A 16,978-nucleotide genomic window follows, 5' to 3' on the forward strand; every position below is an offset into this window, starting at 1 on the left:
GATATTTGTACCTGCTGAGCTTTTGCTCATTAAGTTTGTTCATGCTGTAGGTAAAAAACCTGCAACACATTAAATATGTTGGACTAGCAGATTACATGGCGGTGAAGGATGAGTAAAGGATGCCACCATACAACAAAGTTTTTGACACACGTCTTTTAAAATATTTTGAAGTAGTAAACTTATTAAAATATGATTGGTATATTATCAGAAATGCAGACCATAGTATTAATGTCCTATGTTAAGCTTAAGGTTAAAGTACTTACATATTTTGCATGTAATATAAATACTACAACAAACTCATATCCATTATATTTTGTACGGAGAAAGTGCTAAGATTAACGCCGCATGATGAAAGGAAGAAAATGTCAAAGCAAGAAAAAAAGAGAGGGGGTTTTGAAAGGAAAATATAGTTTTAAAGTTTTAAAGCTTTTTTTTTTTTTTTAAATCCCAAAATTTTGGACCAAAGTTTACTTTTAAAGTGGTTTTAAAGAATTTTTAAGATTTAGTCATGGTAAGTAATGACTCGGGAAGCTGGGTCATACCCATTGCAGTAAGAATATTAAGGGAATAGTTATATAGACTTGGATAATGGACTGAATAACTAATTATTTGATTAATTATAAACCTAAGCATGAAGAAGTAAGGACAATTAAGAAAAATGAAATTATGAGGATTGGATAAATTAATCCTTGTAATAAGTATGGTAATTTTACGATCCTTTAATAAAAGGTGAATATCTTCTAAGGAGAGGATTAAATTCCTTTATGACTACATTGAATTAAAATAGAACACGATAAGCTAATCTCACATTCTTAATGGATGCTCTTTTACAGAACTTAGAATTAGAGGATAGAAATCTTGGCAAGTAGTGAGTATTAGTTGCTGAAAAACACACTACAATAGAGAGGGTTTTTGATAATTTTTAGTTATAGTGTTTTTGAAAAACCGCTATTAAAATCTATTTTGCTTGTATTCAATAGCGTTTCAAAAAAGTTATGTTATATATATATATATATATTTCTACTTTACTCGTAAATGTTTTGAAAGATGTGCGCAATATTAAGTTTAATGACACGGGAGAGGCGCACGCCCAAAACTGTTTGAGAAGAACTAAAAAAATTGCCACCATCTAAAAAGAAAAAACTGAAGAGCCATTTTGGCAGCCCAAAGAAAAAAAAAAAAAAGAAAACCTCAGGCGTAACTCAATGTAATTGAGGAAGAATTCTTTCTACACAATGTAAAACCTCCTCGTTTGTGCAGCAAAGGACTTCTCAAATTTTTAGTTTTGTGAGCTTTTGAACTTTGGGTCATTGTTCTCTTTAGTCCTGTTTATTTCACTCAAATTTAAAATTTAAATTTTATTACAATAAAATTTTTTTAAAATTTTTTTTACATAAAGTTATATCTCTATTCAAATTAAAAACTTAAAACTTAAATCAATAAATTAAGCGATTATTTGTTTGTTTATAAAAGTTAGGGTTTTGATGTTGCTATAACCAAGGTATGACTTGATTGTTTCAGCTTCTTTCTCCTCAAATTAATCGCGCATCTGTTGAAGTGTAAAACTCCCCTCATTCAAAATTTGGGTCTTTGATCTATTGAAGTTTGGGTCGTTCTTCTCTTCGTTTCTCTGTACAAGTTTGGGTTTTGAAAGAAGATACCAAGGTATGGCTTGATTTTGTAAGGCTTGTTTCTTGTCGAATCACAATTTTCTACTCTACTTTTGTTTCGATTCTCTTAGTTGCATCAATTCTGTTGTGATGATTTGTTTGTTAGTTTGAAATTTGTTAGTTGCACAAGAAAACCCTCAATTTGTAGGTTATAAAATTTAGTATTCCTGTTCATAATATAAGCTTTTGTCAAAATTTAAATTCACTACACAGATTAGCGTTTGATAACTGTTTGTTATATATATAAACATTAGAATTTCTTTGGGCGGGTAATGAAAATTGGTTCCCCAAATTTCCAAATTCCCACTCCATTCTCCCTTTTTTTTGTTTCTCTCGGCTTGCTACCCAAATTCCCATACGATGCTGGATTCCCCACTCTGTCGAAGAGCCATTTCGCCGGCCAAGGAAAAAAAAAAACCCTAAGTCGAATTTTTCCCCCCAAATTCCCAAATTTCCTGCTCCATTTAGATTAGGAGGAGAAGGTTCATTTATATTTTTCCCCTTTTCGATTTTTGGTTTTGCTTTTTGATTTTTGATTTTGAATACAGTTCTTCATCTGAGGCTCGAAAGAAGTCAGAAGTCAGATCGGAAAACCCTTAGCAAAGCAAGCATAGAGCTGGTAGCACTACTTGAAATCATTGTTTAGTTACAAATGGATGAACGAACCTTGGATCTGATCTGATGGTGCTCTGCTCTTTAGGAACGAGCTAAGGTATGTAGATCTTTTTTAGGCCTAAACTATCATTTATAGACTAACTTTACTTAAGTCAAGTTAGTCAACCTAATTTATTGAAGATTGTTTTTAAAATTTTGTGAAACGAAAATGATACAAGAATGCCCTATAAACTATTGGGGGGAAAGATAGTGAAATTCAAATGACTCAAAGGAAAGGTTCCCTTGGATCATTTGTTTTAGGTGACGCTAACAAAGAGGTCTTGAAGTAGTCCGATGGCTGAACGGTTTTATGATAGGCGTGAAAGGATTGTAAGGGATTTCCCTCATAAGCTCTTTTATTTTTATAGAAATGATGCAGAGAAGGCTGTTTCAAGAGAAAAGTAATGGTGGTTGAAAGGCATTCTAAAAAGAATGAGCCGGCTTTCATATGATTTTTGGTCTCTAATAAAATTTTTGGTCTCTAGAGGTTGTTACTGTCTGAAGGTCAGGTTGTCTAATTTTCTGAATTGGGTAAACCTTTGCGCATTGGATACTTTGTCCCGACATCGTAGTGGAGATATTCGAAACATGTCTTTGTTGTACTTAACTAAGGTCAGAGTTAATGTTTTTCTTTCATTTGTCTTGGTTCGTGAAAGGTTGCACTCAATGTTTTTAAAAGCGCCTGAGGCTTACGCCTCAAGGCCCGCCTTGTGGCGAGGCGCTGAAAAAACGCCTCAAAGCTTATGCTTTGAGGGTAGGGGAATGAGGCTTACGCCTCATTCATGTGAGGCCCATGCCTCAGGGCTACGCCTCAAGAGGCGCATGAGGCTAACGCCTCTTACTTTGGGTGTTTTTTTTTTAGTTCTTTTAACCTAACTTTTAAGGAAGCCAGAGTTGACTAAGAACCAAAGAAAAATCAGAGAATGGTTGCCTCCTCCCTTCTATTACATTGTTTCTCTCTCTCCTCTCCCTTTTCTTCGCTCAGCCAAATAATGATCAACAATTAAATATCTTCGTTTTTTTTTTTGAAACAAAGATTCAATATCTTAATCATGGATTTAAAAAGCGCCAGAGGCGCACGCCTTTGAGCAGCGCCTCAGGTGGTTAGTGAGGCATCCGCCTCTCTGCAAAGGGTCTTCTGGTGGGTTATTTTAACAGGCTGGCCCAAAAGTTTTAAAAAGCCCAAAGTACCCAGGCCCTTAATGACTAAGAAAAAACCCTAATAACAAAAGAAGCAGCCAGCCACTTGCACAGCCGTCTCTCCTCCTTCCTGGCACGGGCAAACACTCTTCTTCTCTTAGTAGTGATGATGATTGATGAGTTGGGAGATTAGGCTTTTAGAAGTGCATTATGAACCTTATGATATTAGGATTTGATAATTATAGTCTTTTTTACGCTTCTAGTAGTGAAATAGACTTCTCTTTATGTGGTTGTTTGGTTAAATTTCTTGTTTTTAATGATTATTAAGTATGGATTTAGTCTTTGTTAGTATTTTTTTTTCCCTAAATTTTTTATAGGCATTTTTTGAGGCTTATGCCTCAAAGCACCTTGAGGCTCACGCCTCACCTCGTCCACGCAAAAAGCCTCAAGGCCTGATTCCGCCTTTTAAAACCTTGGTTGCACTGTCTTCTTATGTGCCAATACTCAGGTTTCAACTATAGACTTCTTTCACTGTTTAGAAGAATAATGTTTTATTTCATTGCAAAAATTTTATAAGTTTTGTAAACCTGTATTTTTCTTTCTGATGTATCAGCTTTGTCATGTTACTACAATCAGTATTTGTACATTAGAACTCTCACATAATTAGTACATGGACCAATAATGCAAGTAAAAGTTACACTGTGGGACAAGCTGAACCTGTTCTTGTATGAATATGAAAATATTGAATTGATTCTAGCATGAAACATACCTTTTTTTTTTGGGTTTGTTTCTCTGTTTGGTTTTATCTCATAAATTTTCTTTATGCAGGTCAGAACTGCTCTGGATACTGTGGAGCAACTTATAGAAGAACAAGCTCTGGATTCTTTGCCTTCAGATAAGTAGGCATTTTTCATTTATATCCTTTTTCTTTTACATTAATGGCATCTTTTTACTAACAAACGTCCCTGATCCTTGCCAACATATGTAACCAAATAATCCAATTCAGACATACTGACATACCTATAACATTTATTGTTTTGAGATGCTTACAGTTTTGGATCTCACAAATCTGGAAACAAGATGTTCCATGAAACACTGCACACAAACCGTTCTTCATTGTTATTTTTTAAGGGTTTTTGTTTTTGTTTTTGTTTTTTTTTTTTTTTGTGTATTTTTTTTTTGGAGTTCTCTGCTGTGGCCTGTGATTATTATTCCCTAATCCCTTATATTACATGTTTACTGCTTTCTGTTATTAGTGGTCTGTCCACTAGTTATAGATTATTTCCTCCAATTGCATGTTGCGGATTAGTTGGACTACTAAACAAATACCCCTAGTTTGATTTGAAGGATCTTTAAGTTATATAATGACAGGAATGCAAATTCCTGGATTTTTTTTTTTTTTTTTTGTTCCTTTTTGGAATATAGATGTAGATGTAGAGTTTGAAACAAACGGTTGTAGAGCTGAAAGCAAATTATTCCTTCTGCTAGTGCAGGTATAAATATGTATATATACGTATATTAATATAATTTGGGTTTCAGTTAATTACTTCCTGATATAATAGTGATCTTGATCCAATTAGCTTGTGGATGCCTACGAGTGAGATGAGTACCATTAAAGAAGCAATTTCAAATAATGTAGCATGGCCTGCTGATAAAATTTTAAAGGGGTATGAAAAATCTCTACTATCTACAAATTTGTTTTAAGCAAAACATTATATGATTTTGAGTAAGTTTTTTTCTCTTCGGGTTTAAATGTAGGCAATGAAGACTCATGCTTTCTCCAACTATCTACATAACGATACATGTAAGATACTCTGTCTTACAAGTTTGACATTAAATTTTTGCCTAGTGCATCATTGAAGCCATGTTTCCTCTAACTCACTGCAAAACATATGTGGATGTGGCTATGTAGTTGTGATTGGTTTAACTAGTCCTTGCTTTATTTACAGGTTAAATGGTGGAAGTTTTAGCTAAGTTTGATCATTGTTTTGATAGTGCATCACTTTCTTACAAGTTAAACAGTGGAGATAACTTTTTTGTTGAAGCATTTTGTCAAGATGGAAGGATTTACTTCACCATTTCATTTAGCTAGACGTTTTGGATACTTTGATATCTCTAGCTATTCATCTGTTTTCTTTACTTGTTTTGAATGTTAAAGTTTTGGACAAATTGTGCGACTTATGTTGCAAACATGATCTTATTGCCAACTTAGTAGATACTGATAACAATTAATACGTTGAATGTTCTTTTGTTTTAATTTGAATGTTCCTATTTGGATGTAAGATGTTGCTCGGAATCACCATCTATTTGAATGAACTCAAAAAGATATTAATATGATAAAAGTAAATAGGACGTTAATATGTATTACTTTTACTATTGGTAAAATAGATCGTGATTGACTTAAAAAGCTATAGGAGTGTGAACATAACAAGGGAGAAAAGCTATTGATTTGTACCGTAACAATGCCAAATAGTTGTGAGGTTGAAAATAACATGTCTAAAATGCTATAAGACCTCAATTCTATAGCGTTTCTCATATCGCTCTCAGAATGCTATGTTTTCGTAGGACTTTTAATAGCGTCCGATGTCTTAGCGCTTCACAAAATGCTATTGGTAGTGTTTAATAGCGTTTTTGGTCAGCTGTTGATAATGATATTTGTTGTAGTGACATATAAGTAGGAATCTCGTCCATTGTATGAATAGTTGTCAAATAAAATACTACACGGTATAAGTGCATGTTTATGTCTTATGTTATTATATACGATGCGATGCCATACTACATACTAATACGTCCAGTGAAACTATGGGGAGGCTCATGTTTCAGTTAATAAGTTAGATCATGGTGTTGTAATTGTAGACCTTACAAATCCTAACTTTCCGATTATAGCGCGTAACCAGTACGAACACTCGAGCTTGTAAGTTTAATAAGACATGATCATAATTAAGAATAAATGGTACATGCATAATTTTATTTTATATATTCTCAATGGTTTTATAAGACATAGTTCTTACTTACTGATCGAAAAGTCATCTATATATGTTTATACTATAGGTAAGTAACCTGCAAATAATATTTGATGGATGGTGGTGCAGTGGCGGACAACTAGTGTGGGGATTAAAGAATGGATACCGCTCGCATTTAATTTTAGAAATAGTTTTTGTTAATTATGACTATTAAATTATATGTAAATGGTATGACTTAATAAATATGTATGTATGTTTTAGAAGATGAATATATTAATATGATATGTTATAATTTCTGTTGTGGCAGAAGAAAGAATAGTTTAATTTATAAAAATTAACGTTCCTCAAATTTTAAGTAATTTTAGTAAACATATCTTAAGTAGTTAAAGTAACGACTGCATGGCAAGGGATGAAGGCTTAGCCAACTTTTTGTTGATGTTACATTAGAATATATACGTATACTATGTTTGCTATCTAAGGAAAGGATAAATCACACAATACAAAATATTCTGAAATACTAGAAACTACCAAAAACGAAATAATTATAGATTATCAACTTTGGCATTTGTTTCCATATCAACACTTTCCTTCATATGATACATTCTTTCTTGACATTTGTACATTGCTAAACGGAGGAAGGGCATTTGAACTAGTAGAAAGGGATTCATACGAAAACCGCAGGGCATACAAGTCGGTCTTTTATGTGTGCAATGCCACAACATCCTATTCAAGCATGTCGTCCGTCTATGACCATAACAGCAAGAAAGAGATCACGTCTCCAACAAGCCAGAATCCTTTTCAAAAAACACTATGACCATAACAGCACTCGGGGGTCGATAAGGCGTTCATCATTATCATAGCGAACGTGATTTGCATGATTATATAATCTATCTGATAAATCAGCTTTTTACTAAGAAGTGCCATGTAGTAGCACATATAGCAACTAATTAGACAGAGGACAACATTTACACAGAGTAAAGAATGGGAAGAATTTCATTTTTTTTTTCAAATATTAAGGGTACATTTCGGGCATGTTTGTTTGACCGTATTAGAGCAACGTATTGTGTAATAACACACTAATACAATACTTGGTATGACCATTGTATTCTATAAACTAATAGAGATGGTAAAATAATACGGTTTATATCGTATTATTAAATACAACTCATTTTTGACGTATTATATTGTATTATTCTATAGCGGGTCCGTGATTCATGTCGAGGTTGGGCACGATCAGGGGTCAGGATTGGGCCGACATAAAGTCATGTCGGAGCTTATAATTTAAAAATTGAGGGGGCATAATGCACATTTATACTTTTTAAAAAATTATATTTTGATCAATCTTTTTTCACAAAATTACATTTTGACCTAAAAACTTTTACAAAATTACATTTCGAGCCCACAATTTTAACAAAATTACATTTTGACCCTAAAAATTTTAAAAATTTATATTTTGATTCAAAAACTTTTTAAAAATTACATTTTGACTAAAACTCTTATAATTTTACATTTTTACCCCTTGTATAATAAGTCATGATATCAAATACCATCCAACAATTGTCAAATTGAATAAGCAGTTGTGGGCGCCCCACTAGATGTTGATATTTGAATATATTGGTAAGTACCTTAGTTTCATTTTTGTTTTAGTTTCATTTTTGTTTTATTTTTTTATTTTTTCCTTTTTTCGTCTAACATCCTAAACAATCTAATGCCTCGTTCATTTCGCTGATTTGAGTTTTTCTATAGTAAAAAGCTCTCACAAACAATCACACCTAACTTTTTTGCTACAGTAAAAAGCTCTCACAAACAATCACACCTAACTTTTTTGCTACAGTAAAAAGCTCTCATACAAAGTCACATCTCAACTCGAATTAAAAACTCAAATCAGCGAACTAAACGGGCCCTAAATCTAAACTTTAACTAAAGTGGTAAACTGGTGGTGCATTTTGAAGCCGGGAGGTAAACCAATATTGTTGAGATACTTCAGCGAGCAAAAATTTTAATAATCCATTAGATTATCATTTGTTATTTTAGGTTCAGTCTTATTATTTATGCGTTGTTCTTCATATTAATGTCCTTTTTTTTGTCTTTTTTCGTTTTTTTCTTTGAATTATATTTATTATTCTGTACTTTACATTTTTAGTTTACAGAAAATTTTTATCCTATATTTTTATGTTCTAAGGATATTGCATCTTCGAAGTACAAATTCATATCAACTTTTTTTTCCTAATTGGCAGATAAATAGTTGATTTTAACTCCTAAATTAAAATATTCAACCTTATCCTTTGCAACTTAACATATATACTTTTCTGATTGAAGAATTACATGGCATTGCCACCAAAATCAAAAATTTTTACATATATGCCACTGAAAATAAATAGATTAGATATTTTTTAGTAAACTGAATAGCATAGATTTATGTTTATACCACCGGATGTCATAACAATATTTTAGCGGCCTTTCTATATTTCTTCCTTTATAATTTCTCTTTTTCGTCTTTTTAAGCATAATGCCTAATGAATATTTGCTTATAGGTTAGCACATTAGTCACAAAGTGTAAATTCAATTGAAAGTTTACCCAACAGAAAAGGTACAAATATGACATGAATTTGAATTCAAAGGTACAATCTTGAGAAAATTTTGGCCCAGAGTTTTTGTTACAGTGTTTTCTCTTATAAAAATTTAAATTTAACTTTTTGTACTATAATGTTTTCTCTCACATAAATTCACTTTTGAACTCAAGTTAAAAACTCAAACGAGCGAAACGAACGTGATTCTTTTTGAGACACAAGGTAAATATGGCATGAATTTGAATTCAAAGGTACAATCTTGAGAAAATTTTGGCCCAGAGTTTTTGTTACAGTGTTTTCTCTTACAAAAATTTAAATTTAACTTTTTGTACTATAATGTTTTCTCTCACATAAATTCACTTTTTAACTCAAGTTAAAAACTCAAACGAGCGAAACGAACGTGATTCTTTTTGAGACACAAGGTAAATATTTTTTTATAAACTCAAAATCGAAGGTATGAAGTAGTTCTCCAAAAAAAGAGGTAAAACAAATAGTAAATAAACTTTAACAAATTTCCGCATGTGGTCTTCCTCTGCCTCACAGAGAACAAGGCAGGTGATAAGCTGTGCAGGCCCTATTGACTCGAAGACTCTAAGACATGCCATTAAAATGGTATTTGAAATGTCAAGTTTTGGGCCATAGATTTTAGTCATTGCATGAGTTTGAAATTGTCACATAGATGGAGTTAATTTCTAGAAGGAGAAATTTCTTGATAAAGCACACCGAGTGGAAGACATGCATACTAGTCAATACCGTGTAATTCACGGTTTGCGTTAACCTCTCAAAGTCTCAATCATACTAGCTTAGCATTAACTTAGATACCAACACCAACAATGCTAGTGAGTGGTCCCTGTGACGAATGTGGCACCAAGCCAAAGACTTGCATACCATTCAATTGTAATCCGTGTCTTCAAAGCCTAATCACGAGCCATTCTACCTTCAACGCATACTGAATAAAGTTGAGAGTGCGAAAAATAGAAACCAAATGGCCATTTTTTATACTATTATGCTTATAATTGCCATTATTTTCCCTTTTCACTTCCAAACAGTTTTCTCTGCAGTTGACGGTATTCGTCCATCTCAATCCATCAGTGATGGCAAAACCTTGGTTTCAAAAGAAGCAATGTTTGAGTTTGGATTCTTCAGTCTCGGAAATTCCAAGAGTCGTTATGTGGGAATTTGGTACAAGAACATCCCAATAACTATCGTTTGGGTTGCAAACCGATGCAAACCTATTAACAATTCCTCTGGCTTGTTGACCATAAATAGTACAGGCAATCTTGTTCTCTTGTATCAGAACAAGAGTGTTGCTTGGTCTACAAGCGCATCAAAACAAGCCAAGAAACCATTAGTAGAGCTTCTAGATTCTGGAAATCTTGTACTAAGAGATGAGGAAGATAAAAACTCAGAAAACTATTTGTGGCAAAGCTTCGATTATCCTTGTGATACATTAATAGCAGGGATGAAAATTGGAAGGGACTTAAGGACGGGTCGTAATCTGCGCTTATCAGCATGGAAGAATTGGGATGACCCTTGTCCTGGAGACTTTACTTATGGGCTTGAGTTTGATCAAAAGCTTAATACGTACCCCGAATTTTATCTCCGAAAGGGCAACGCAAAGTGCTACCGTAGCGGACCTTGGAATGGCATTCGTTTTAGTGGCGGAGTGGAACAAAGGCCAAATCCGTATTTTAGTTTCGAATCTGTCTATAGTGATGATGAAGTATATTACGGATTCAACCTGAAGAATAAGTCGCTCATCTCCATACTAGCTGTAAACCAAACCACAAGCTTACGTCAGCGCCTTACATGGATCAAAGCAGATCAAGCTTGGAAGCCTTATTCAAATTCACCTAGAGATGACTGTGATAAGTACCGTCACTGTGGAGCCAATGCGAATTGTGATATGAAAGAAAACCCGATCTGTGAATGCCTAAAAGGATTCAAGCCCACGTCCCCGGAGACATGGAGCTTAATGGATTGGTCTAAAGGATGTGTTAGGAATAAACCAATGAGCTCTCTAGAGAAAGGCAAAGATGGGTTTATCAAATTTCCGGGGTTGAAAGTGCCGGATACAACACATTCATGGGTGAACAAGAGTATGAATACAAAGGAATGCAGGGCCAAATGTTTAAGCAGCAGTTCATGTATGGCTTACACAAATACTGATATCAGAGGGCAAGGCAGTGGTTGTGCTCTCTGGTTTGGTGATCTGATAGATATCAGGCAATTTCCCCAAGGTGGACAAGATCTGTTTATTCGCATGCCAAGTTCAGAGCTAGGTACGAACCTAATTATTTCACCACATGTCACTCGTTCTATATTATATATATATATATACACACACACACATTTATGTATATATTATTTCTAGCAAGTCCATATATTTCTTTTATTTTCTAATGGTCAAGCTACGATTTGATAAAAAGGAAAAGTTGGTGATAACATGAGAGTAGTGATAGTGGTATCTGTCATCGGAGGTTTTTCTGGGATGCTCCTTCTTGGCTTTTGCTTTTGCAGGAGAGGCTCAGAAGGTAACAATCTTTATTCTACTCTCGATTCAATTTCCTGCCAAGAGAACAAAAACAAAAAATAAAAAAGGAGAAATCCTGAAACGCCACTCAGATGTTGTCATCTTCACATTTATGCCACCCAGTGGTATAAGCTTAAGATCTATGCAGCTCAATTCACTTGGAAAAATCTGATCTATTTGTATTCAGTGGCATAAATGTAATTTTTTTTAATTATGAGGCGTGCCATGTAATATTCTGCAAAAGAGAAGGTCAGCTACGATCATAAAGGCATAATTAGCTAAACAACTTGAACACAAGCTGGACACTAGTTTTGAAACAAAATACGAGCTGTGGATATATGTAAAAAGAAAAAAAAAAAAAAAATACGAGAAAATTACATCGCATGTCACATTACAACTTTACATTTATGTCGTCTAGTCTCTCGCTATATTTGTTTATTTAATTATATCTTATTTAACTTTATTGTTTGTATCCATTAAAGTTTTAAACATAAAAACCCCAAATGGACGAAATATTGTACAATACTACTTGAGTTAATATATTTGAAGAAAGAAACAAAATAATAATAATAATAATCATAGGTTAGTAGAAAAAAATAATAAAGAAAAATTATGAGATTTTTAGTATTTATTACTATTAATTTACATCAGGCCCCCTGAACAAAATTTTTTGTTTTGTCCTTGTTTGTGGATATTTTATCAGTATTTCTTATCTTTAATATGAAGATCATATTTTCATGCCATTTCGTCTAATTGTTTGTCAGGCAAAACAGCTAGAAATATTGAAACAATATGTCAGCATGGAGGCCAAGAGGAAGACCTGGAGCTTCCCCTGTTTAACCTGTCTTCTATAATTGTTGCCACTGAAAATTTTTCACCGTACAATAAGCTTGGAGAAGGTGGTTTTGGACCCGTCTACAGAGTAAGTTTCTGATACGCAAATTTAAGAACAATATGGAAAAAGTGAAACACTTAGGCCTTGTTTAGCAAATGTTTGATTTTTTTTTTTTTTTTTTTTTTTTTTAAAAAAAAAATAAAAGAGCTCGAAATGATGTTGCCCGAGAAAATCTTCAGCATTTTTTCATTTAAGGAAAAATGACCCTAGAGTTTCGTGGCAGTAAAAGGCAAATAAAAATGTGGTTGAGATTTGCAGGGTAAATTAGAAGATGGACAAGAAATCGCCGTGAAGAGGCTATCAATCAACTCTGCACAAGGAGTATATGAGCTAAAAAATGAAGTAAAACTAATTGCCAAGCTTCAACATCGAAATCTTGTGAAGCTTCTTGGTTGTTGCATTCAAGGAGAAGAGAAATTATTGGTTTATGAATATATGCCGAACAAAAGTCTCGACTTTTTCATTTTTGGTAAGAATCCCAATCCATCTAGATTACATAACCAGTTTCTATTTTTGTGCTTTATGAACTTCGAAAACACTGACAGATCAAAAGCAAGGAAAACTATTCGAATGGTCAAAGCGCTTACAAATTATATGCGGAATTGCTCGAGGACTTCTATATCTTCACCAGGATTCTAGATTGAGAGTGATACATAGAGATCTCAAAGCTAGTAATGTGTTACTTGACAATGACATGAATCCCAAAATTTCAGACTTTGGCTTAGCTAGAATTTTTGGAGGAGATCAGACAGAAGAACAGACAAACAGAGTAATAGGGACCTAGTGAGAATTATTCTTTCACCTTTTTTTAATTACTTAGTACAATCTTAAATTCCAGATAAAATACTTTCCTTATTTTACTCCTTCTAATGCTGCTATGTAGTGGATATATGGCACCAGAATACGCATTTGATGGCTTATTCTCAGTAAAGTCAGATGTCTTTAGCTTTGGTATATTGGTATTGGAGATTGTAAGTGGGAAGAAAAGCAGAGGTTTTCACCATCAAAATCATGGTGTTACCCTCATTGGACATGTAAGTTTTCAAAAAGCTTCACTAACTGTTATTACGTCCAAGTACTAATTGAAATTATGAGCAATGACACTATCGGATTTCGCCATTTTCTAGGCATGGAAGTTGCATAAAGAAGGCAATTCAATTGAAATGTTTGATAAACACTTGAGGGAAGCAGACAACAATGTTGAACAAGTGTTGCGTTGCATTCATGTCGGTCTCTTATGCGTGCAACAAAGTCCGGTGGATAGACCAAACATGTCCTCTGTGGTTGTGATGTTGGGAAGTGAGAGTGAGCTGCCTCAGCCCAAACCACCCGGCTATTTCGTAGAGATGGATTTGGCAAAAGGAGGCCATTCTTCTACCAACCCCGAATCATCTTCGATGAATGATATGAGCATTTCACTACTTGACGCCAGATAAGGCTTAATTAATGTCTAATTATAGCAAACTATAACATTAGTTTATACTAACTAAATAATGGGCTTCAGGAATTTGTAGTATTAATTATCTTTGGAGAATGAGGGGTTTGTAGATTTGCTTAAACATGTGGTGTAAAATAGCATAGACATTAGATAGCATATATGTGAATTACCCTTCCCCTGAAGAAAAGACGGTAGCTTGTTCTAGACATATCTAATTCAAAAGTAGAAAACTTATTCTATAAATGAAAGAGAAGGTCTTCCTTTTCTTAAATTTTCTTATCAAACTATCGCCTCTTTCCTACAAGAAAGGCTCCAAAATACAATGAAAAAAGATGAGATGTGTTCTCCTTTTTCCTTCATCTATTTGTAGTTTTAGTCTAGACAATGGATGAAGATAGTTCCCACTTTGATCTCAATTTGTAGTGATGATGAGCTTTTAACATTCATGTTGTGGAAAATCGCAAGTGCATGATAGATATCGTTATAAGTAGTAAAATGATGAATATAGAGTATCATTTTCCATGTGGATTGTGTTAATTTTAATTAAGTACCGAAATCGAATAATTCAAAAGGTTATTAAAACGATTGAAATCAAGATGAGAATAATAAAATCAAAAATCAAAAAATAAATATCTTAAAATATTCAGGTCTTCTCATGTTCTCTTATTAATGTTTATTGTAATTAATGCCGAAGCTTAAAATTATAAGTAAAATACCCAGTAGGATATAATTTTATAAAACATTATAAATAAAAGTACTCACAGCCCGAAGACATATACCCGGAACTAATCATACAATTTTATAAAACATTTTAAATAAAACTACTCACGGTCTGAAAATATACACTCGAAACCGATCATACAATTTTATAAAACATTATAAATAAAAGTACTCACAGTCTGAAGACATACACCCGGAACCGATCATCCTTATTTTTTTTAAAAAAGTAAATACTCATATAGTAGTGGTATAATATATGTATAATAAAAATATGCAGAGCCATAACACCACTGAGGAAGAAGTGATAAAACATTTGTATAATAAAAATGTGTAGAGCTATAAGACCACTGAGTAAGAAGTGGATCCGTACGAGTTTCGGATCCTGCCTCCAATGATACGATTCTCATATCCCGATCTCTGAGGCCACACTGCGTTTTATCATTTTTTCAAATATTTTATTTTAAGAAATGATATTTTTAAAAATCTCATTGGAAAGTCAATAGCATTATTCATGCTATTGTTTTAAAATTATTTTCTTTTAACATGTTTTGTTCTAAAACATTCTCATTAACCAAAATCATTTAAAGGAAGGCTAACAAGTATATGAATAAGAATATTCTACCTCTTGACAATTTAATTTACGGATAACTTTACGTTGTTGAACCGTCTATCCTTGAAGCATTATAGCTCGCTCTGAACCTCAACTCGATTCGTCTCGATCTGTGTGCACAGTTCGGTAGACTTTCAACAGAGTTGAATTGGCGCAAATGGAAGTCACCGTTGCGTTCAGCACGTCGAAACAAGTCAGGATATGGTCTCAAATATTCGATCATCAGGAACCTCAAGAACTGAATCTCGCCGGAATTCGGTCACCGGCAGCGGCGGAAGTTCGCCGGAGCATATTTCTGCGGCGGAATTGGGTTCTACCCCTACTAAATAAACCATTCTGAGTTCAATGGTGCCGTCAATTTCATCAAATTCCGCCTCTATCTACTCCGATTAAACCCAAAAACGTCGGCAAAATCCGGCGACTTGGTTCTCGATTCTTCGGCTATGGAACCTCAAAATTGGCTGAGGGCTTTTGTTACCCACTTCCTTATGCGTGTTTTGACACTAAAATCATGACGATCCAATGGTTGGATCAACGGAAGCACCCTCCACCCAAACGGCGGCGGCGGCGAATTTTGATTTTCGGCAAACGGCGGCGGATTCGGGCGGCTGAGGGTTGCTTCTTGTTCTACGTCATCTTCTGAGTCTAATGGCACCGGCGGTGTCAAAAGCGGAGGCCGGAATAGTGCACAACAGAGAGGAGGCGCGGCGGCCAAAATGGGTGGCTCCTGCGACGGCGTTCCGGCAATAATCGACGCGTGAGACGGCATGGGTTTTGTTTGTCTCGTCGAGCTGAGTGCATAGGGACCGAAATCACTTCGATCGGAGGTCGGACGGCAAAGTTACGACGGTAAGAAGTTCCGGTGGTTTTCGGACATTTCGCCGACGATTGCGGCTGTTTCCGGCGGAGATGGAGGTCGTGCGGCATGTCAATGAGTCCAGCTCGTTGAGAGCTTTCCGATGGTGTGAGTGGTGTCGCGAAACAACACCGGAATTGTAGTGACCAAGGAAAAAATCCCATAATTTTAATAATGTAATTCATGTATTTAAGTCAAGGATTTCCCTGGAAAATCATTATACTATGTACATTTTGTGATTGAAGGATTTATGGAATTAACATCTGCATTCCTAAATTCTGTAGCAGATTTCACGTTAAGTTCACATTTTTTTTCGATCAAGCAAATTCGATCGATAAATTCTCACCGTACTTTAAAACGGAAGAATTTCTAGTACAGATACAGCTTGAGAACCTTAATTTTAAGAATCTCCAAGCACAATACAAACTAGCATCCAGTACCCGCATACAGGAGAAAATAGCTGTCAGTATAATTTTGGACAGTTTAATGAGTAAATTTAGAAAGTAGACAAAGGTACAAGGGTTAGGTTTCATTTTTCTCTTTCCTTCCTTCACTTGGCCGGCCAAACTTAAGGGATTATGGCCAAAAATTTGGCTAGTGAAGTGTGCTACATGGACTTCATGATGGGATTGAGTCAAATCAACTATTGGACATGAAATGCTACGTCATTCCCTCTTGAAGCACTCCACCGGCCAGCCACAATAAAGGGGGGGATTAATTCAAAAATCTAGCTAATTAAGCTAGTTTGGTAGATTTAAATGAGAACTAAGATGAGATCAAGTAATGTCTATAAAGGTGAGACCATTAGTGCAAGCATTAGGTTAGCCATTTTGCACATCTCCTCTCATTTTCCCCCACACCCAAACCGGCCACACTCCTCCAATTTCCCCTCAAATATTTTCTCCTACTCTCCCAATCTTGAGCCACTA

At 34.6% G+C, this 16,978-nt stretch overlaps 1 protein-coding gene and 1 long non-coding RNA gene across 4 annotated transcripts; both read left to right on the plus strand.

Moving 5' to 3' along the window:
* The first annotated feature begins 1,150 nt into the window (after window positions 1–1,150).
* LOC112093556 lies at window positions 1,151–6,615 on the plus strand. 2 transcript variants are annotated; one of them, XR_002903107.1, is made up of 8 exons: window positions 1,151–1,287; window positions 1,522–1,665; window positions 2,219–2,382; window positions 4,293–4,363; window positions 4,890–4,957; window positions 5,045–5,131; window positions 5,223–5,268; window positions 6,516–6,615. It is a non-coding gene; the product is annotated as an uncharacterized LOC112093556 (long non-coding RNA). The 2 variants fall into 2 exon arrangements; XR_002903108.1 differs by lacking the exon at window positions 4,890–4,957.
* A 3,380-nt stretch (window positions 6,616–9,995) lies between these two features.
* On the plus strand, window positions 9,996–14,177 carry LOC21412092 (G-type lectin S-receptor-like serine/threonine-protein kinase At4g27290). 2 transcript variants are annotated; one of them, XM_024172236.1, is made up of 7 exons: window positions 9,996–11,279; window positions 11,427–11,531; window positions 12,295–12,452; window positions 12,684–12,894; window positions 12,971–13,208; window positions 13,309–13,459; window positions 13,553–14,177. In XM_024172236.1, exons 1-7 carry the CDS (start codon window positions 10,004–10,006, stop codon window positions 13,859–13,861), a joined length of 2,448 nt encoding a protein of 815 aa, XP_024028004.1. In that variant the 5' UTR covers window positions 9,996–10,003; the 3' UTR covers window positions 13,862–14,177. The 2 variants fall into 2 exon arrangements, with proteins under 2 accessions (XP_024028004.1, XP_024028005.1); XM_024172237.1 differs by lacking the exon at window positions 11,427–11,531.
* Window positions 14,178–16,978: the final 2,801 nt, after the last annotated feature.

The sequence above is a fragment of the Morus notabilis genome, unplaced genomic scaffold, assembly GCF_000414095.1.
Source record: "Morus notabilis unplaced genomic scaffold, ASM41409v2 Scaffold54, whole genome shotgun sequence".
NCBI lineage: Eukaryota > Viridiplantae > Streptophyta > Magnoliopsida > Rosales > Moraceae > Morus > Morus notabilis.

Excerpts from the sequence above, each read along its gene's own strand:
- LOC21412092 (XM_024172236.1), top strand. The coding sequence starts at position 10,004 with ATGCTTATAATTGCCATTATTTTCCCTTTTCACTTCCAAACAGTTTTC. Across the intron at positions 11,280-11,426 it reads CATGCCAAGTTCAGAGCTAG|GAAAAGTTGGTGATAACATG; the intron begins GTACGAACCTAA and ends TTTGATAAAAAG. Across the intron at positions 13,209-13,308 it reads AACAGAGTAATAGGGACCTA|TGGATATATGGCACCAGAAT; the intron begins GTGAGAATTATT and ends GCTGCTATGTAG.